At 49.6% G+C, this 19703-nt stretch overlaps 2 protein-coding genes across 4 annotated transcripts in view; one reads left to right on the top strand and one right to left on the bottom strand.

The window, feature by feature from the left end:
• The window catches only part of PIEZO1 (piezo type mechanosensitive ion channel component 1 (Er blood group)), a 122847-nt gene extending 115010 nt beyond the window's left edge, over positions 1 to 7837 (top strand). Inside the window, exons 43-52 of the mRNA XM_082229234.1 lie at positions 486 to 700; positions 1463 to 1621; positions 1813 to 1960; positions 2570 to 2758; positions 3487 to 3579; positions 3785 to 3957; positions 5018 to 5140; positions 5554 to 5633; positions 5936 to 6134; positions 6860 to 7837. Coding sequence (XP_082085360.1) covers positions 486 to 700; positions 1463 to 1621; positions 1813 to 1960; positions 2570 to 2758; positions 3487 to 3579; positions 3785 to 3957; positions 5018 to 5140; positions 5554 to 5633; positions 5936 to 6134; positions 6860 to 7109 — 1629 coding nt within the window. The 3' untranslated portion in view covers positions 7110 to 7837. The remainder of the gene's footprint in view (positions 1 to 485; positions 701 to 1462; positions 1622 to 1812; positions 1961 to 2569; positions 2759 to 3486; positions 3580 to 3784; positions 3958 to 5017; positions 5141 to 5553; positions 5634 to 5935; positions 6135 to 6859) is intronic.
• A 471-nt stretch (positions 7838 to 8308) lies between these two features.
• On the bottom strand, positions 8309 to 19645 carry CTU2 (cytosolic thiouridylase subunit 2). Of its 3 annotated transcripts, none has more exons than XM_082229207.1 (15): positions 19624 to 19645; positions 18349 to 18423; positions 17638 to 17716; positions 17478 to 17537; positions 17233 to 17293; positions 16333 to 16442; positions 15230 to 15534; positions 14372 to 14507; positions 13440 to 13571; positions 13222 to 13313; positions 11937 to 12040; positions 10552 to 10687; positions 9887 to 9947; positions 9376 to 9434; positions 8309 to 8548 (listed from the first exon to the last, which is right to left on the bottom strand). In XM_082229207.1, the coding sequence occupies exons 2-15, from the start codon at positions 18405 to 18407 to the stop codon at positions 8467 to 8469; spliced, it is 1476 nt and encodes a 491-aa protein (XP_082085333.1). In that variant the 5' UTR covers positions 18408 to 18423; positions 19624 to 19645; the 3' UTR covers positions 8309 to 8466. The 3 variants fall into 3 exon arrangements, with proteins under 3 accessions (XP_082085333.1, XP_082085332.1, XP_082085334.1); XM_082229206.1 differs by lacking the exon at positions 19624 to 19645 and adding an exon at positions 19116 to 19338; XM_082229208.1 differs by lacking the exons at positions 17638 to 17716; positions 19624 to 19645 and adding an exon at positions 19116 to 19330.
• Positions 19646 to 19703: the final 58 nt, after the last annotated feature.

Below are 19703 nucleotides of genomic sequence, written 5' to 3'. Positions count from 1 at the left end.
TGGCGCTGTGGGTTAAACCACAGAGCCTAGGACTTGCCAATCGGAAGGTCAATGGTTCGAATCCCCATGATGGGGTGAGCTCCCATTGCTCGGTCCCTGCTCCTGCCAACCTAGCAGTTCGAAAGCACATCAAAGTGCAAGTAGATAAATAGGTACCACTCTGGCGAGAAGGTAAACAGCATTTCCATATGCTGCTCTGGTTCGCCAGAAGCGGCTTAGTCATGCTGGCCACATAACCTGGAAGCTGTATGCCAGCTCCCTTGGCCAATAAAGCAAGATGAGTGCCGCAACCCCAGAGTCGGTCACAACTGGACCTAATGGTCAGGGGTCCCTTTACCTTTTACCTGTGCTTGGGGATCCCCAAGCAAGTGTTGCCCTCCATATCCTGGGGCAGATCTGGAGGACAGCTGCCCGGGCAAGAGGTATTCCCTTCCTCCTGCCAATCTGCCAAACACGTCCCAGCACAGGCTTCCCTTTCTCCCCAGAAACACTCTGCTGCGGCCGACATCACTTCCTCCCTCTCAGACGACCAGGTGCCGCAGGCCTTCCTGGTGATGCTGCTCATTCAGTTCTCCACCATGGTCATCGACCGGGCTCTCTACCTCCGCAAGAGCGTCTTGGGCAAGCTAGTCTTCCAGGTCTTCCTGGTCTTTGGCATCCACGTTTGGATGTTCTTCATCTTGCCTGCAGTCACTGAGAGGTACCTGGCCTAGCTATCTGTCTGCCTGTTATGTTATGTATTAATAGAATGATATGCTATATATATTCACAGTACAGGCACAGCCCCGGACCTCTACCATCCTTCTAAACCTGTGGGCAGAAGAAGGACCAGACCCTAGCTGCATATTGCATTTTGATATTTAATGAAATTAATGCTGCAACGAGTCAGACGGTTCTTGCTACACAATTAGTTAATATACGGAGGGTCAATAAGTAGTACGTACACAAAGCATTAAAATTCTTCACATTACTGGCTACTCGTCTAGAAACTGCAAAAACCTGGAAGCTGGCGGTCAACTTAACTTTTAAGCAAAGGCTCCATGGATTTATGCATATTGTGCTTGCAGAAAAATTGGCATTGAACTGAAAAATTGGCCAGAAGAAAGGCAAAACCTGTTTTGACTTTTTTGCTACTTGGAGCCTACTCATGGAATACATTAAGGGGCATATTCAAGATCTTTGTTGTCTGCCTTCCTGAGATTGCAGAACGCTGTCTGAAGTGGCTGAAGTGTACCTCTGCCATTGGAACTCTTCATTTATTCTAGTTTGGATGTCCTCAAATGTTTTTCTGCTGCTTGTTCTTCCGTGGGTGGGTAAGGGGCTGGGAGGAATTTACCTGTTTCTATATATCATTGATGTTTCCTCATGAGAAGCAATAAAATACATTTTTAAAAATAAAAAGGAAGAACCAGCCCTGAAATGTGCCCCCCTTCCTTCCCCCAATTGTGATTTCCCTCCCCAGGATGTTCAACTTGAATACTGTGGCCCAGCTGTGGTACTTTGTGAAATGCATCTACTTCGCTCTGTCGGCTTACCAGATCCGCTGCGGCTACCCTACTCGCATCCTGGGGAACTTCCTCACCAAGAAGTACAACCACCTCAACCTCTTTCTCTTCCAAGGGTAAGGCCCAGTTCCCAGGGTCCTTCCAGAGTGGGGCAAGGGGAGCCTGAGTCAGGTGAAGATACAAGAGAGCAAGTTCAGTATGATCAGGGTTGGCTTTGTAGTTACAAGTTGGGGCAGGGGGAAAGCTGCTTTTCAGGGACCAGAGATCAAAATGCACAGGATCTGAACGCCCCTCTCTCCTCTGACAGCTTCCGCCTGGTGCCTTTCCTGGTGGAGTTGCGGGCTGTCATGGACTGGGTCTGGACGGACACCACCCTGTCTCTCTCCAACTGGATGTGTGTGGAAGACATCTATGCCAACATCTTCATCATCAAGTGCAGCCGCGAGACTGAGAAGGTGGGGCTGAAATGGCGGCGAAGGAGGAGGCGGCAAGGGTGGGCCTGACCTCTCCCACCGCTGTCCTAGAGTGTAAAAACTTACCCCATATATACACACTTGGCCATTTTGAGTTACGGCACTGGCACTGTTACAAGTGCCACATCATATTGGTCCCACATTTGTAAGAATTTGATTGTTTTCACACTTTGGAACTCCTTGCCTATTGACATCAGGCAGGTATTTTCACCGTACGCTTCTTGGTGCCTGCTAAAAACGTGTTTGTTGGGCAAGTCCATCCAGACATGTAGAAGCTGCCTTGTAATCTGGCTTTAGCTTCTCACTAAACATTAATTTTTTAAATGTTTTAAATAGTTTTTAACTGTTATTTTACTGATACTTTGTTTTATTCTTTTTGTAAACCGCTTTGAGGGGTTTTCTTTTACAATCAAGAGGTATGAAGTTTATCAAATAAATAGAAACGAGAGCAGCTGGCGGGAAATTGAATTATGAGAAAGGAGGAACTCTGGACGAGCTTTTATCCTCCCGTTGGTCAGGATGCGGCCATCTAACCACGCCGTCATTCACACATGGGCCTCGTCCTTATGCATCTCTGACCCCTCCCTACAGAAATACCCGCAGCCCAAGGGGCAGAAGAAGAAGAAGATTGTAAAGTACGGCATGGGGGGCCTCATCATCCTCTTCCTCATCTGCATCATCTGGTTCCCGCTGCTCTTCATGTCGCTCGTGCGCTCTGTGGTGGGCGTGGTCAACCACCCCATTGACGTCACCGTCACCCTCAAGCTGGGAGGCTACGAGGTAGGAAGAGGACAGCATGGGCCGGACCCACTGGGGGTCTTCGTCTGTCCTGTTTAGAAGGGTGATTCTGCCTCACAGTGAATAATGCAGTAGCAGCACCTGCTGTCAGCTGGAGAAATAGCTGCACGGCCCACTTCCTTGGGAGCTAGCGCTGAGCCGTTCTCTCTAAAGCACTGGTCAGAAGCCACGCTGACTACCATGTGCAGGGAGGGTTTTTGTCTGCCGGGTCAAACCTGCCAAAAGATCCTGGTGGCCTTTTGGCTTACCCTGTCAGAACAGCCTGGCTGAGGCTGATTTGAGTTGCCATCCAAAATGTCTGGAGGGCCCTATCTCGGGAGAGGCTGCTGCAGATGGCGTGGCCTGGTTCTCTTGCTAGAACGATGCGGTCATTCTGGTCTGCATTCAGACAGCCCCTCCTGCTATCCACTCCTTAGCAGAGCCATCTGGATGGATTAAAGCTTGATACTGGTCCATGGTCCATTTCTATATGTGTGATGGGTTGTCGTTGGTTCCAGGGAGGATAAAGCTATCAATTGCCTCTAGTGTCAGAAGGGAGACGGCTAATGCACTCAAGCCCTGCTTCTCATTGGGGCATCTGGCTGACTTTTGTGGGGAAGAGGCTGCTGGATTAGATTGCTTGATCTGGCAGGGCTGTTTGCTTGGACCGGCTCTGCTGGCGTGAGTAGTTCTCAACCCCCCTCCTCCCTCTCACCCTTTTCCTTTTGCAGCCTCTCTTCACCATGAGCGCCCAACAGCAGTCAATCCAAGAGTTCACCCCCAAGGACTATGATGCGTTAACGAACGAGTTTGTGCGGCAGCCGGTGAGTTTCCCAAGGAAACTGGGAATGGGAAAAGAGCTTCCCTCTGCATCCAGGCATGTGGCCATAGTAGCAGCAGCAGCAGGAGTCCTCCCAGTCCTCATGTTCTGTGCTGGTGCTGTGTAAGAAAAGGAGGCTTTATGGGTAAACTAGTTGTGTGTGTGTTGTGGCATACTACCCTGACTCTGGCGCTCTCTCCTGCCCCCAGGTGGCCATGCAGTTCATCACCCTTTACAGTTATGAGGATATCGTGACGGCGCGCATTGAGGGCAGTTCGGGCTCGCTATGGAGCATCAGCCCACCCAGCCGGGAGCAGCTGTACCGAGAGCTGCATAATGGCTCCTCCGCCATCACCCTGCGCTTCACGTGGAACTTCCAGCGGTATGTCCGGGTGGAGATTTTAGGATTATGGCGTCTCGCTAGGACATGCAACAAGAAACACCTTGCTGGCTCAGGCTAATGGCTTGCGCAGTACGCGTTGCTGTGATTAATACTTCACAGTGTAATCAAGCAGCAGTAATTTCCCACTCCCCAGCCATGTTCTGCACCCTCTCCAAGTGCCTTTGACTGGCTGGAATGTGTCATAGAATCATAGAATCATAGAGTTGGAAGAGACCACAAGGGCCATCGAGTCCAACCCCCTGCCAAGCAGGAAACACCATCAGAGCACTCCTGACATATGGTTGTCAAGCCTCTGCTTAAAGACATCCAAAGTAGGAGACTCCACCACACTCCTCGGCAGCAAATTCCACTGTCGAACAGCTCTTACTGTCAGGAAGTTCTTCCTAATGTTTAGGTGGAATCTTCTTTCTTGTAGTTTGGATCCATTGCTCCGTGTCCGCTTCTCTGGAGCAGCAGAAAACAACCTTTCTCCCTCCTCTATGTGACATCCTTTTATATATTTGAACATGGCTATCATATCACCCCTTAACCTCCTCTTCTCCAGGCTAAACATGCCCAGCTCCCTTAGCCGTTCCTCATAAGGCATCGTTTCCAGGCCTTTGACCATTTTGGTTGCCCTCCTTAAGAGTCTGAGGATGCCTCTTGCTTGCCTAGATGGAGAAGTGTTGGTACATAGAGAGCCCTGCTGGAATACAGCCTGTGGTACAAAGACGAGAGTCACATTCATTGCTCTGCCCTCTTCTGCCTCTCACATCCTGCCCATCAACTAGCCTGTGGCCCCTGGAAGCTTGTCTGTAAGGGGACGTGGCCCCTGTGCTGAAAATGGTTCTCCATCTCCTAATAGTCTTCCTGGTTAACTTTGACCAAGACACTTTAGCCTCGTTTTTTTTAATGGGTTATCTTCTTGGTGTGTTCTGATTGCACCAAAGGCTTAGCATGGTCAAGAGCCTCTCAGACAAAACAGATGACAAAGGATTTGAAACATTAATACCTCTCTGTCTCTTCCTCTTTTCATTACTCCCACCCCCAAAACCTTCAGGAACCTTAGCATAGGAGGAACAGCGGAGTACACCTCTGAGAAACACACAATGGAGCTGGGGCAACAAGACAACGTGCGGAGAGATTTGGCAAGGCTGCTGCAAGGCACCCACAACGAGTTTGTGTAAGTTTGAGGGTGCGGCACACGCCCTCCCAGCACACTCCCAAGGATTTTATTGCAAGAAAGGAGGCAATCTCTCCCCCATCTCAAAAACAAAAGCCCATGGGTGACCCCACACAGTGGGGATGAGAAAATGATTCGCGGTTGACCAGAGTTTCCCCAGTAGAGCCTTGGCATGGCTTAGCGTAAGAGCATCAGAAGCGACTGGCTGCTGGATCAGGCCAAATGGGCCCCATCTAGTCCAGCATCTTGGTCTCACACTGGCCAGCTTGATGCCTTTGGGAAGCCCACAAGCAGGACCTGAGTGCAAGAGAGACTCTACCCTCCCTTGGGGTTGGGATCATGCATGTGGGAGGGAGTGCGGCTCTGTGCACCCTTTAAAGGCTTCCTCTGATCCTTCTCCTTTTTTGTTGCAGTAAAGTTCCCAAACTCTTTCCTCCCTACATTCGTGCACCTAATGGCCCTGAAGCCAAACCAGTCGAGCAGATGCTGCCAGGTGAGACTGTTTCCGTTCTGTTTCCATGTACGGGTTCAAAAGTGCCAAGTGCAAACACAGAGTAACAGTTTGTTTAGTTATCCTAGAAATCTCAACAAACACCTTATTCCAAAATTCAGCCTGCAACCCAATAAGATCCCGACAGATTGGTAACTATGGGGAAATGTTCAGTTCAAACATTTCCAGAAAGCCCACACTCCTGTTTCTGATTAAGCTGGAGGGATAGGAGAACACCCATTCTTTATGAAGACAGAGTTGCTCATTCAAAGTTTCTGTCCACTGTTCCATATCTACCGTGGCAGAGGATGAGGACAGCTACTGGGACGTAGAGGTGCAACTGAAACGGCAGCAGGTGGGAATTGAGAACGGCAGTGCCAACTTCCTTGAGTGGTGGGTGATTCGGCTGGCCAACTGCCAGGAACAGGACTGCAACATCCTGCCCATGGTCATTTTCAACGACAAAGTCAGCCCTCCCAGCCTCGGTTTCTTGGCAGGATATGGGTGAGTAACATCAGGAGGGGGCCATTTACATTCATGGGAGAATTGTTGCCTACATTCTAAGCTCTGGCGCTGATGCAAATCTTTGGCTCAGAGGTCATGGGCTTGGATAGCCCATACCTTAGGGCACAGGGGTGGGGAAGAAACACAGGCCCCTAAGACTGTCTGACGCCTGGGACTCTTCTGAGGCCACACACAGCCTCCTGAACCACCCCCATCCTGCTTTACATCTTCCCCGAATGTTTTGTTCCCAACTGAACGCCTAGAACCCTTCTAGAGGCTCCAAGCTAAACCCTTGGCGTTTAACCAGGCCTTTAGTTAATTAACATGGCCTCCTATGGTGGTGATCATTTTTCAGTAGCATGGGTAGGATTTGTCCTGATTAGTATGTTGCTGGATGAGCATTTTCTGTATTTTACATGTCACTGCTTTACATTTTTCTAGTCTTAAATCATTTTTAAGTGCTGAATTTTATTTTCGGGTACACTTTTTATTATAGAGAGCGGCTGACAAATGCTATAATAATCCTGCCCCCCTTCCCCCCCCCCAATGCACTAGCAAAGCAGCCATTTCTTAGCTGCATTATTCTGAGCAGAATAAAATTAAAGAGGCATACAATGGTGTGATCTTGCATGCCTGCAAAGCAGAACCGCATGGGTGTGGCTTCCGCCGTGTGCTGGCAGCTGCTTTCTTGGATCCCTGGCTAACCCCCTTCTCCCCCCACCCAGGATCATGGGCCTCTACGTCTCCATCGTGCTGGTGATCGGCAAGTTCGTGCGGGGCTTCTTCAGTGAGATCTCTCACTCCATCATGTTTGAGGAGCTGCCCTGCGTCGACCGCATCCTTAAGCTGTGCCACGACATCTTCCTGGTCCGTGAGACGGGCGAGTTGGAGCTGGAGGAGGAGCTGTACGCCAAGCTCATCTTCCTCTACCGCTCGCCGGAGACCATGATCAAGTGGACACGCGAGAAAGAGTGAGGAGCCGCTACCACAACAGAGCCAAGCAGCTGGCAAGACACAAGAACAGGTGTTGAGAAAACACCGCCTTCTCTCTCACTCTCTCTAAGGGGCGGATGGAGAGCCTAAAGATGGACCTGGAGAGGATGCTGAGCTCCTCCTACTGCTGGACCTGGAAACTGCCTCTCTTCCCCACCTGCCTTTTGCTTCACCTCTGTGGGTGGGGCAGCCTCTTAACCTCTGAGCCAAACCTGCTGCCCCACTGCCTTAGGAGGAGGGGGGGGAATACTGTCACTCTTTGCATCAGATTTCCCTTTTTGAAACGGCTGAATGGGAAGCACCTTTGCACTCTCCGAAGCCCCTTACCCTCCTGGGTTATTCACAGCAGCACAAGAGGGTGTTTTGCAAAGCAGGAAGTCTGCAACCATTTGCTGATTGACTTGCGGTGCTGTATCCTGCTGAAAAGCCCACTGTATGCACAGCAATAACCTGTTTGCATCTCCCTCTCCCCCTGCAAAACAAAAGAATGTGGGGGTACAGAGCTTCTCTACCCCCTCCCACTTCTTGTTCTCACATTGCCACAAACACTCCTCCCCCCCCCCCCACAACCGAGTGCCATAGTCTAGGCATCACTACGTGCCAACCCCAGCTGCTGGAAACAAAGGGGTGGCTGGAGTCTCTTGACTTTTTTCCTAAAGGAGGTGGTTTTATTTATACAGATCTATATAATAAAACTTTTAAAATAAAAAGCTGTGGTTATTAGCGATATTAGAGCATACTGAATAATGGGGACAAGGGTGATCTTGGGGGGTGGGGTGGAAAAGAGGTGATACACCCTCACCTTGAACAGAGCTTTTTCTTGGCTTCATCCTTACTACCCCATCTTCTGAAAGGTAGGGAGACTTATACTGCAAATATAAAGGCACCTTTGGCCCTCCAGATATTGCTGAACTACAACTCCCAAAACTAATACAATACCTTGTTATGCAGATGCAATAATTACAACATATAAAGCGCAGCAGGCATCCTGGACTTGATTCGTATGTTAGGAAGTAACCTGGAAAGAAATTTGTTACAAACATCACCATTCAGCCTGTTGCGCTTTATGTGTTAGAACTACAACTCCCATCATTCCCGGCAAGGCACTGGTTCTCCACACTGGCGGAGTTGTGTAAGAATTCTTAAGTGATTGGCACCAACTGAAATGATGGGAGACCTCCTGTAGCATCACTGAGCCAAATGCTGGTGGCTTCAGAATAATTTATTAGAAAATTTATAAAATTCAGGAAGGAAGAAAAGGTCAAATAAGAGCCAAGAGGGGGTGCTTTCTTGCATTGGGTGTTCTACTCTAGTTCTCCAGAGCTCAGCAAACCTGTCATCAGCTCAGGGGAAGGCCCTCAGCAGCATCACTGTCCTCTTCTTCAAGCAGGAACTCCTGGATTTCTTGCTTCATTGCAGCCCTGCAGGAACAAAACACACACCAGTCTCTACACCTGAACATTTCTGGTTCCCCAGCAACTCTCGTTCAGCTGGCTGGAAGCTGGTAAAGTCACAAAGGGGACCCCTATGACAAGCTGCTGCTGTTTGGGGTGTGTGCGTGTGGAGATGGGACCTGAACAGGGAGAGTGGGTGGTTAAGTAAGAATCAGCACAAGAAGCATCCTCCCTGTGCCCCATGGAGACTGGTAATTCCAGCAAACCAGTGTTGCAGCTCACAACTTGGTCTGATAAAACCTTTGTCAAGATTAATTCTATCTGGTTGTCATTTGACAGGTACTGGGGAAGAGCAGAGGACTTGACCAAATATGACCATGACTGCCAAGGCAGGATCTGAGCCTTTGACAGACCCTTTGGTCATCTCTAACCCATGGGGCTATCGTAATAGTTCCTGCCCCGTGTACTACTGCAAGAATACATGCTTTGATCTCAAATTTCTCATCATACACATTTATCCAACCTACATAACTACAACAGCAACCACAAAACTTTAGATATCTCCATGATTTCGTTTTCTGTCTCAAGAGCACCCTGGCCTTTGGTAAGGGGAGGGGGCACAACAGTATATCCCCAGCACTAAATAAATTTGGGACCTGGTCTTGCCACCCAGAGTGATTCCATGGAGAAATGAGCCCGGTTTGAGATCTCTTTGGTCTCTTTCACATACACACACACACCAGAACTGCCTCCAATATGCTCTTCCCTGCCCTTCCTATAAGTGCTTCTATTCAGAGATGAACTATGTCTCCCACTGCACATATCCCCTCCTCTGCAGGGTGTGTGGCTTGTACCTGCATCGCCGGCGCTCTGCCTCCAAGTGGATGTAGGCTGGGAGAGGCTCCAAGGAGCTCTGCAGAGGAGGAAAGAGGTTGGGGTGAATGAACACTTCCAGAATTCAGAGCAGATGCTTCACCATGATGAATGCCTGAGCATCACTTAGGCCTGGCAGAGCCCATGCCCATCCCTAGTCTGGTAAAGAAAATACAAAAGGGTAGGTGGCCTTTCCGCTTTGCCCTGAGTTTGAGTCCTCATGAGGCCAAGCCTCCGCGTCCAAATCAAGCGGCAGACAATGCCCTATCTCGCTGCACTCTGCTTGGGCCCATAACACTCCTCTCTCCCCTTCCCAAAGGGCGCAACACTCTCCCACCTGTCAAACTTCATCCACTCATCTGGAAGCAATAGTTTGGTGACAGAGGCCGCCAACTGGCCTGTAGTCTCTGAACAGAAAGCAAATGTGACAGCCCAGAAAAATGCAGCATTAGAGTAGGAGGAATCCTGCACTCCACACCTCTCTGCGCTTACCATGTCTTTGATGGTCAGGCGGCAGCTGTAGCAGAGCAATGGGAGAAGCTGGGAAGAATCTCTACAGGGGAGAACAGAGCAGGAGGGCAGAGGATCAAGTCTGGGCAGGTGATGTCTATGATTCTAGTACAGCAGAGGTGAACTTGCTTCACACCCACCCACCCACCCCAAGTGCTTTGGCCTGCTTGGTGGGCGTGTCCTCTTGAACTTGGATAATACCTCTCACTTCCTTGAATAGAGTGGGGTGTTTGAATAATTTCACAAAGGCGACATTTACATTGGTTGCTCCGCCTGCATTTGCTTCTGGCCATTGACATGCAGCCTTCCAAAGGGTTTCCCACCACCTAAGGGGAGCCTGCAGGATCAGGCCAATGGCCCATCTAGTCCAGTGTCCTCTTCTCATCGTGGCCACCCAGATGCCTGTGGGAACCTGGCAAGCAGGATTCGAGTGCAACAGCCCTCTCCCCTCTTGCGGTTTTCAGCAAGCATCTTTGACTCCTGCAGTGGAGGCAGAGCCTAGCCACTGCTGCTGGTAGTCATTCATAGCCTTTGTCCTCCAGCCCTTTTTTGAAAGCCATCCAAGTTGGGGGCAAGGAGTCCCCCCACCCGTACAAAGCTAAGTTGTTTGTGGAGCTATCTGTTCTGGATCCAGCATCCCTGCTTACCTTGGTGCCAGAGGGGCCCTGCAGCATCCTGTTTGATTCGAGGCCCCTCCACAGCAGCCGTTCCCAGTGGATGGTGGAAGTGGCTTCTGGCAGAGCTGCTCTGACAGCACCGTCGACTGCAAGGAGGAGCCGTCCACTGGGGAGGAAAGGGAAAGCAGAGTCAGAGGCAGCATCGCTTCTTTGGCCGGCTGAGTCTTTGTCCTCAGTGGCGGAGAGAGTTTCAGCTGTCGCCCCCAAGTGGCTAAGCTTTGTAAGCCAGGACAGTCTTGCTCTCTTTGTACCCAGGGAGTTCAATGGGTACAACAGGCTAGAAGGATGCTGTTACAACAGCCATGCTGGATCAGGCCAGTGGTGTATCTAGTCCAGCATCCTCTTCTCAGTGGCAACCCAGGTGCCAAGGGGAAGCCTGCAAGAGGGCAAGAGCCCTCTCCTCTCCTGCAGTTTCTAGCAACTGGTATTCAGAGGCATGCTGCCTCCAACAGTGGAAGAAGAACATAGCCATTGTGGCTAGCAGCCATGAACAGTCTTATCCCTTCATGAATTTGTCTACAAAAAGAAGACATGGAAAATAAAGCTTCCTGCTGCTTTCCCCAACCAGTTTCCCTTCAGATGTCACTGCACTACAATTCCCATCATCCCTGTCATTTAGACATGCTGGGAGTTGGGAGTCCACCAGGGGGCACCAGGATGGAGAAGGTTGCTCTAGACCAGCCTTTCTCAACCTTGGGGCCCCAGATGTTGTTGGATTACAACTCCAATCATCCCTAGCTTAAGGGACCAGTGGCCAGCAATGATGGGAGTTGTAGTCCAACATCTGGGGACGAAAAGGCTGCTCTAGATGTTACTAGAGGAATCCCAGAGGCAGGTATTCCAGTGGCAAGATCATTAGTTCTATGGCAGTTGGGTACGGCAGCCCAGAAGGAGAAACTCCTGGCTCAGCTAATGCTGACACCCTGCAGGTTAGAGCAGGCAAGCTGGTGGGTATCTGTGGCTTCTGGTGGGAGGCAGAAGTCAAGCTAGCTTTTGGGGTCCTTCCAGTTCTCCAATTTCTGACTTTGTAGAACCACATCCAGGTGCATCCCCTGTGGTGTAGTGGTTAAGAGCGGTAGTCTCATAATCTGGGGAGCCGGGTTCGCGTCTCCGCTCCTCCACCTGCAGCTGCTGGGTGACCTTGGGCCAGTCACACTTCTGTGAAGTCTCTCAGCCCCACTCACCTCACAGAGTGTTTGTTGTGGGGGAGGAAGGGAAAGGAGATTGTTAGCCGCTTTGAGACTCCTGAAGGGGAGTGAAAGGCGGGATATCAAATCCAAACTCTTCTTCTTCTTCTTCTTCTTAAAGAAGTGAAAAAGAACTTTGCCGTTGAGGTTCACAAGGCCACCACATACCAGCATTGGTGTCCAAGGCGCAGAGACAGAAGAGGCACTGGGGTGTTTCTGTGGGTCCACCAGGGTCAGTCTCTGGGGAAGTCACACAAAGCTTCTCACCTGTCCTGCAGAAAGGATGGAGAGGGCATCAAGAAGAGGGCTGGGAATACATGGATAGCCCTTCTGCCTCCTATTATCCATCTTGCTTTCGCCTCTCAGGCCTTCTGTGCACCATCCAGCTGGTCTCACCACATGGGGAAGTCACACAATCCATGTCTGCATGTATTCCGCAGACAGCATGTGAGAACTGGCACAGAGTTAAGCTGCCAGAAAGCAACAATGATCTCAACACACTCATTTTAGGATTACAAGGGTTGTGTCCAGTGTTACGTCCTACTCAAGAGAAGACCCTCTGGAGTTAGTGGACTTCTTTAGGTCCATTTCAACAGATCTACTGTGAGTAAAATTAAGTTGGATACAACCTGGAGTTTCTAGGCTTTAATGGTGGCTGAAGCAAACTTTAAATCCCTTGAGAGGAAAATGTCATGGTCTCAAGAATTCAGAAAGGGATGTGGGGATCAAGATGTGGGGCTTTGCTGCCCTGAAGAATAAGTGGGCTTTTATCATTATTATCATCCACCTTTCACCCTAAGATCCCAGGACAGGTTACAACTGTAAAACACAGTATTAAAACTGCTTACAATCACAGAAATGATGTGGCTCCTAAAAATATACACCTCCCAGGGCAAAGATATGCATCTTCACTATTTGCCAGAAGTTGTATCGTGAAGGAACCAGACATACCTCAATGGGGAGGGAGTTCCAGAATTTAGCGGCTGCCACGGAGAATGCCCTCTATTGGACCACCCCAAGCCTCTTAGGGCAGAGGAACTACCACAAGGGCTCCGTCTACTAATCTTAGCACCTGAGAGGGTCTGTAGGGAAGGAGGAGGTCTTTCAGGTATGTTGGGCCTGAGTAGTTTAGGGCTTTAAACACTAATGTGAGAACCCTGAATTGGACCCAAAAGTGAACTGGCAACTCCAGTGGGTTTTAAAAGCACACAGACAACTTCCTAGTTTGCATGCTTTATTCAGCCTGCAGAAACTAGACACTTACTGTCACTGATGCATACAGTCCTGCTTACAATGGGTGCAAATACTAACAGGCCGGCAGAAGGGAGATTATCAGCGTGCAACCGATAGGGGTGGGGCAATGTGTGTGGGGGAGTGCTGATGAATGTCCTCCTAGAAGCAGGGAGACATGCAGTTGCTTGCAGGAGAATGGCCCAGCCTGAGGGTTGCTTACCGGCAGACTGTGCTGGTGGTGGAGGGGAAGTCACACTGCAACTTGTAGAGGAAGCTTTCAATCAGGCGGTGAATGCTGGCTCTGTCGGGGGTCTGTGGAAGAGGAGAAGAGGGGCATCACTCTTGGGAAACAAGGAAGGTTACTTGCTCCCAGGAGGTCTGGTGGAAGTGGGCCCAAAGGGGTCACCCTACAGGCACCCAGAAGTAGGTCCCTCTTACTTTAGTATCCAGCGCAGGCGTGAAGACTGTGGGCACCCCAAAGAAGCAATTGTAGAAGGCAATCTCTTTGGCAGTGTATTCCCGCATGGGACGCAAGAACAGCACATCACCGTGGCGACTGTCTGAGAAGCCCTTTCAAGGAAAGGAGAAAGTGAACAGTGCAGAAAGTGTGTGATCCGTTGCCCCGTTTGTGAGATAGGATAGCTCTGGGTGGTCCAAAGCGGTGGTGTGGCGAGAACAGAATACAGGAACTTGGGAAGCTGCCTTATCCTGAGTCAGACCATCAGCCTATCTGGCTCACCATAGTCTGCACTGACTTGGCAGCTGCTCTCTAGAGGTTTCAGGCAGGGGACATTCCAGGTTGTACCTGGTGATGCCAAGGGTTGAACCTGGGACCTTCTGCATGCAAAGCAGGTGCTCTGACACTGAGCTACGGTTCGTCCTTTTATAGAAGCAATAAAGAAAAGCACAGGGGTGGTGCTAGTGCTGTCAACAGACTTCAGTTTGTCTTCTGATACAATTCATTATACATGTACTTGGAAGTCAGCCCCGTCATGTTCAGTGGGGCTTACTCTCAGGTAAGTACATGCAGGAATTGCAGCTTTAGTCCCTGAATCTGGTGCTGCAACTCTTTGGGAGGTCTGGAACAACTCCCTGCTTCCTTCTCTCCAGTTCTTCAGGGCCAGGAGTGGGATGCAGAGTCTTGGCTTTCTGCTAGCTAGCAAGGCCATTATAAGCAGCTCAGATGCCTGCTGCTGAAATGGCCAGCGCCAAATGTCCTCTCTGGAGAGGGGAAACAGGGACTGGATTCCTCAAGAACCGCACTGCCCACTCCAGCTTGAAGCTTGCACCTCTCACCAAAGGGCAAAGAGGGTAAGAAACATGGGACTCTGTGGCCCCAACATATGGGAGTCTGCAGCCCCTGCTCTCACCGTATCTGCAGCCAGAAAGGCCCCCCGTCCCAGGCACAGGTTGGTCAAGAGCTTGACAGCCACACGGGTACCGCTGTCCCCCATCATCACCTTGGAATATCCACTTGTCCGGGCCACATGCAGAATCAGGTGGTTCCTAAGAACATAAGGAGAGCCCTGTTGCATCAGACCAAAGCCCATCTAGTTCTGCATCCTGTTTTCACAGTGGCCAAGAGGTAGCCCACAAGCAGGACTCTCCCCCACTGGCAATCCCCACCAAGTGGTATTTAGATGCAATGCACAGCCATCGTAGCAAGTGGCCTTAGCCTCCACTTTTAGACAAACTCATGGAGGGTATAAACTCATGAAGAGGAGCAGGGAGGTGGCTGGCCCCTCCCCAGGAGCACAGACCTCAAATTGCCAAGCAAAGCAGCCGAGTATTGTCTCATTCAGTGGAACTGTGAAAAGGCCATGAAAAGCAAATCCGGAAGTGGCAGCCTAGAGAGGGTGAAGCAGAATACTCTAGGTCCTGGCTCTGTAGGGCCTTTTGCTCCTGAGGTTGCTGATCAGGATGGGTTGGCCTCTGCTCTACCTGCAGCAGCCCTGTCATCCTTCAGCAATCTCAAAGGGGTGCTAGCAGCATCCATTCAGCTGCCAAGGATTCAGGAATTATTGGGATTAGCCAGGATCTAGCACTCAGTCATCCCCTCTTAAGCAGGTTAAATTAAACCGCAAGAGGGTGACGGGAATGTCTCCGAATGCAGCCTCCAAAACACCCTTGGGCTGCCCATCTTTGAGAGCAATGCAAACTGGGAGCTCGTTCAGCAGCATTCTAGCCAAAGGAAAGATGATCTCTGTCACTTCTGCAAAGAAGCTCACCGGAGAGTCTGTAGGAGCTCCTCTTTTGCAGTCAGGGTTTTCACAGCCCCAAAGAGCTTGGTCAGTTCTTCAGTATGGGGCACCGGAGGAGGCCTAGTTCCTGGGACTGGCGGTCCCTCCTGCTGTAAAGATCCGTGAACATTAAGCCTAGCCAGCTGGTCCTCCAGGGAGCTTGCCGAGTCCCCCGCCGTCTTCTCATGCTGCTGACATCTTATGAAACCATCCACAGCTTCCTTGTAGCTGCCGCCGTGGTCAGTGGCACTATGGGGAATGGAGTGCAGCACAGAGCCTGGAAGGTCAAACACCTGTGAAAGGGCAGAGCACATGCAGTCAGCCACGGAAAGCAGTAGCAGGACCAGACATTTAAACATAGAAATCAGTGTTTCCCACACACACCCCTTTGATATTTATTTGCCTTGGTTTAGTGTTGGGACTGTAAAAACATCATAGCTTCTATGATAACATTTATTTTGAGAATTCTAAGCTATGAGGAAATAGCTCTTCCATTCTTCTAAAAGGTGGAGTGGGGGGACCAGACTCCTGCACAAAGGTAAGATCGGCATGCGTTGCTCTGCCCGCTTTTACCTCTTCCCCACTCATCACTGACATGTGGTCCTTAGCCTGAAAATGTCATAAGGGGGTCTGTTCTTGCACCTTTCTTATGGGACTAGTTGGCTTCCACAGTAATAAGGCTATTTCATTACTGATCAGCCAAACTGAATCTCTAAGGAGATTCCTAACTCCACTCAAAATACACCAACGTATAGTGGTACCTCTAGATACGAACGGGATCCGTTCCGGAGCCCCGTTCGCATCTAGAGGTAAACGTAACTAGCGACGGCACATCTGCGCACACGCTTGTCGCTTTTTGCCGCTTCTGCGCATGTGTGTGACGTCATTTTGAGCGTCTGCGCATGCGTAAGCGGCGAAACCCGGAAGTAACGCCCTCCGTTACTTCCGGGTTTGCCACAGAGCGCAACTCGAACGCGCTCAACTCAAAGCGTATTAATCCGAGGTATGACTGTACTGAAATGAGGAAGCGGCAACAAGGTCAGAGGTTGACACGGCACCTCGGGCCTCTCCTCATGTGCATCTTTCCTCACCTCTTCCAAGCACACCAGGTGATAAGGGAACCCTGTGGCTTGCAGAATCATCTCCACCTCGCTGCGGATCTCCTCCCGCTTCCCTGGGCTCTGTCCGCACACAGCTCCCTCTGCACGGCAAGAAAGAGGATCAGGGAGATCAGTTAAACAAGCTGAGTGGGCTTCTGGGGGGACTCCCACCCTATTTTCTCCTTGCTTGGGCAAGAGTCATGGTGTAAGTCACCTGAAACATTTGGAGAGCGACCTCACTCAAAACCTTTACCCAAATTAATTTTGATGCCGAAAGGGTCACTCTGAGTTTGGTAACGGTCTATGGTGAAAAATAGGCTTGACAACAGAAATTGCACTAGGAACATAAGACAGCTGCATTTCAGTGTGTGAATCTCTCCTGGGCGCATCCAGGGGTGGAGAACCTCATGCCTTCCAGATGCCCTTGGACTACAACTCCCATCTGCCCCAGACAGCAGAACAAATGATCAGGGATGTTGAGAGTTGCAGTCCAGCAGCATCTGCAAGGCCTCTATGCTGACTGGCAGTGACACTCCAGAGTCTCAGAAACAGGGCCTTTCCCAGCTCTACCTGGAGACACTGGGGACTGAATCTTTTGCATACAAAGCAGATACTGTGCCACTAAGCCACAGTTCATCCCCTTCTAAATGCCCACACCAATCCTGCCATGAAAATGTGGCCACCTTCACAGACACCCTAAGAGAGTATTTGTTTGCCTCGAAGGTAAGGAAAAGGGGAAAATGAGACTTTTTAGCAGTATTGTTTTCAAACCTTGGAGAAGAGTACAAGTGTATTGATGCAAGCTTTGTTTCACCTTGAACAAACTGCCTCTACTTAGACTCTTCAGTCTCCCAAACATAGAAGGGAATCCACCCAGCAAGCATTGCTTACCATCAACATAGATGATTCCTGGCTTGAAGCGGAGTTTCTTGGCTGCTTCCCGGCTCAAGCCCTGGAATGAGAAAGAAGATTTGGGTCAGTTTCAAGCTGTTTTTAATACTGATTTTTAGACTGCTATAATCCACCCTGCAACCTTGTGGTGAAGGGTACATAAGAAATGGTATTAATTTAAGAACCACTCTACTAAATCCCCAAATTCTCTGTATTTACCCGGCTAGGAAGTCATGGGAAAATACCTCTTGCACTTGCCGCACCATTGAACTGGAGGCAGGGCCGCCCGAAAATGCAAGCAGAACCTACAGTAAATAAAAATAAATAAAAAGCATTAGAAAACATGTCTGTCACTTCTAGTTATTAGCTCCCTTGCCTGCCCGCCCCAAAATAACTGGGCAGGACCTTCTCTCCAGGGTAAATGCAGCGATTCTTGCCAAGCATAGCCCGGAACTTGTGAACAAAATAATCCTTGAAACAGCTCCTACAATACAGCAACAAATGCATGTTATTAAAGCAATAAGATGCAACAGAAACACAATTTTAGTCAAATATCTTGGCCTTATTTTGTTTTAGCCATAATGCTATGCTTAGGAGCAGGAATAGAAGAAGCTGCCTTATATCATCAGACTATTTTCCATCCACCTGATAGGCTTTCTAGGGTCTCCAGTGGGGTTCCGCATCCCATCACCTGCCACGACCCTTTTTAACAGGCAATGCCAGGGACTGTATCTGTGAACCTCTGCATGCAACACATGTGCTCTGCAAAGTGTAAGCTATGATCCTCCCCACACTTAACTATAATTGGTTGAAACATCTGGGTTAGGATAGTAGTGAGAGACCGGCAGTGAGCACGGGTGTTTAGCTCTTGAGAAAAAACAACTCAAATTGTTTTTAAAAAGAGTTCTAAAAGAGATTAAAGAGGTCTAGAAATATGCCATGACTGAAATTCTGCTGTGTGAGTCAACACCAGAGGTTGTCACTTGTAGCAAAGATCAGCCAGATCCCTCAAAAAAAGGTTTGCAGCTTTGTTGTAGACCACAGCAGCCTTTCAGAAAATGACAAGCATGTCTGCTGCCAACCCGGTAAGAAGGCACAGCTGCCCGTCATACTTACTTGCAAAAGGCATCCCCAACACGGATGATCAACACCGGGGAACCTTCTTTGCATTTCATACATTTTGAGGGGCAGCTTAGAAGAGAGAAAAGGAAGATCAGATTCCAAAGTACAATTTGTATTCTTTGCCATTGGAATTAAAAACACTAGTGTATAACCATTATTGTTGTGTAGCATTTCTTATCGGTGTAAGCCACTGTGGGTGCTCTACAAGCAGGAGAATGGCATAGGATTATATTAACCAAACAGCCTAAAAGATTGTGGCTGCAATCCTACCTCTGCTTACCTGGGAATATCACCCATTGCATTCAATAGAATTTACTTCTGAGTAGACATGGCTAAGGTTGCACCACAACATTTTTATTACAGAAGCTTTCACTGGACTACAAGCCCTTTCATTGGATGCATTAAGCGCTGCCTTAAATTGGCAGGTGTAATAACTGAGAATTCAACCCTTTCACACGTCTAATGAAGCAGACCTCGGTCCACAAAGCTTCTGTTGCAAGACATTTCTTATTAAAGTGCCAAAAAACACTCTGCTACAGACAGTCTTTTAATGTGCGAAGATAGCACCACCACAACAACTGTTATGTTGATTTGCACAACGTGGATTTTTTCACATCATTTCAGCCTGCCTTCTTAACTTCTGTTGTGGCCTCTGCGGCTATTGCAAAAACAACACCTAGTGGGAAGTCACGGCTCTGACGGGACAAGCCGGGAAGGCCTCTTCCCAACCCCAACCCCAACCCCCTACCCCGTTCCCCTACCTGCCCCGAGGTGCCCTCTTAGGCTGCGTCTCGTTTCCGCAGCCTCCCTCCTCGGCTTCACACATCGCGGCCAGACCTCTCAGCGTCCGTCGCGCGAGGCGCCCTAAGCAGCCTCTTCCCGGCTCAGAACCCGAGCAGGACCGGCCACCCGGCGCACTCTTCTGACGTCACACGCCCTGGTTTGTACCATCTGCTCTATAGATCTGTCTACACATTCATAAAGAGGAACCCTTCCGGGTGGAGTTTGGGTGTTAGGTGTTCGTGCGTGTTAAAAGCCAACCAAATTCCCACTGGTGCGTGTTAAAAGCCAACCAAATTCCCACTGGTGGGAGGGCCGGTTCATACGGCAAATGAGGTACTGCGAACTAACTGGGTTGTTGTTGAAATAAAAAGGGGGTGGGAAGAAAGATGTACAACCCCTAGAGCTCCTTAAAGGGGAAAATGGGATATAAAAGTAATTACTTAATTAATATGTGACTTCAAAGTCAAAACTGCATGCAAAGCGAACCCGGAAGCTAGGATCCGAGTGCGACTCTAGACACAGTCTACATTCCACACTCCCTTAAGCGCCGCGACGGCCGCGCGCCG

Source organism: Podarcis vaucheri, assembly GCF_965113315.1.
Source record: "Podarcis vaucheri genome assembly, chromosome: 7".
Lineage (NCBI taxonomy): Eukaryota > Metazoa > Chordata > Lepidosauria > Squamata > Lacertidae > Podarcis > Podarcis vaucheri.
The sequence above is the reverse complement of the archived record's forward strand: the minus strand, read 5'-3'. Positions and strand labels throughout refer to the sequence as shown.

What these genes read in the sequence shown, in the direction of transcription:
- CTU2 (XM_082229206.1), bottom strand. Translation starts at nt 19,180, where the DNA reads ATGTGTGAAGCCGAGGAGGGAGGCTGCGGAAACGAGACGCAGCCTAAG. An exon ending in GCATTTACCCTGGAGAGAAG is followed by an intron (nt 17,538 to 17,637) that starts GTCCTGCCCAGT and finishes TATTTACTGTAG; the next exon opens with GTTCTGCTTGCATTTTCGGG. An exon ending in ACCTGGTGTGCTTGGAAGAG is followed by an intron (nt 15,535 to 16,332) that starts GTGAGGAAAGAT and finishes GCCCTTTCACAG; the next exon opens with GTGTTTGACCTTCCAGGCTC.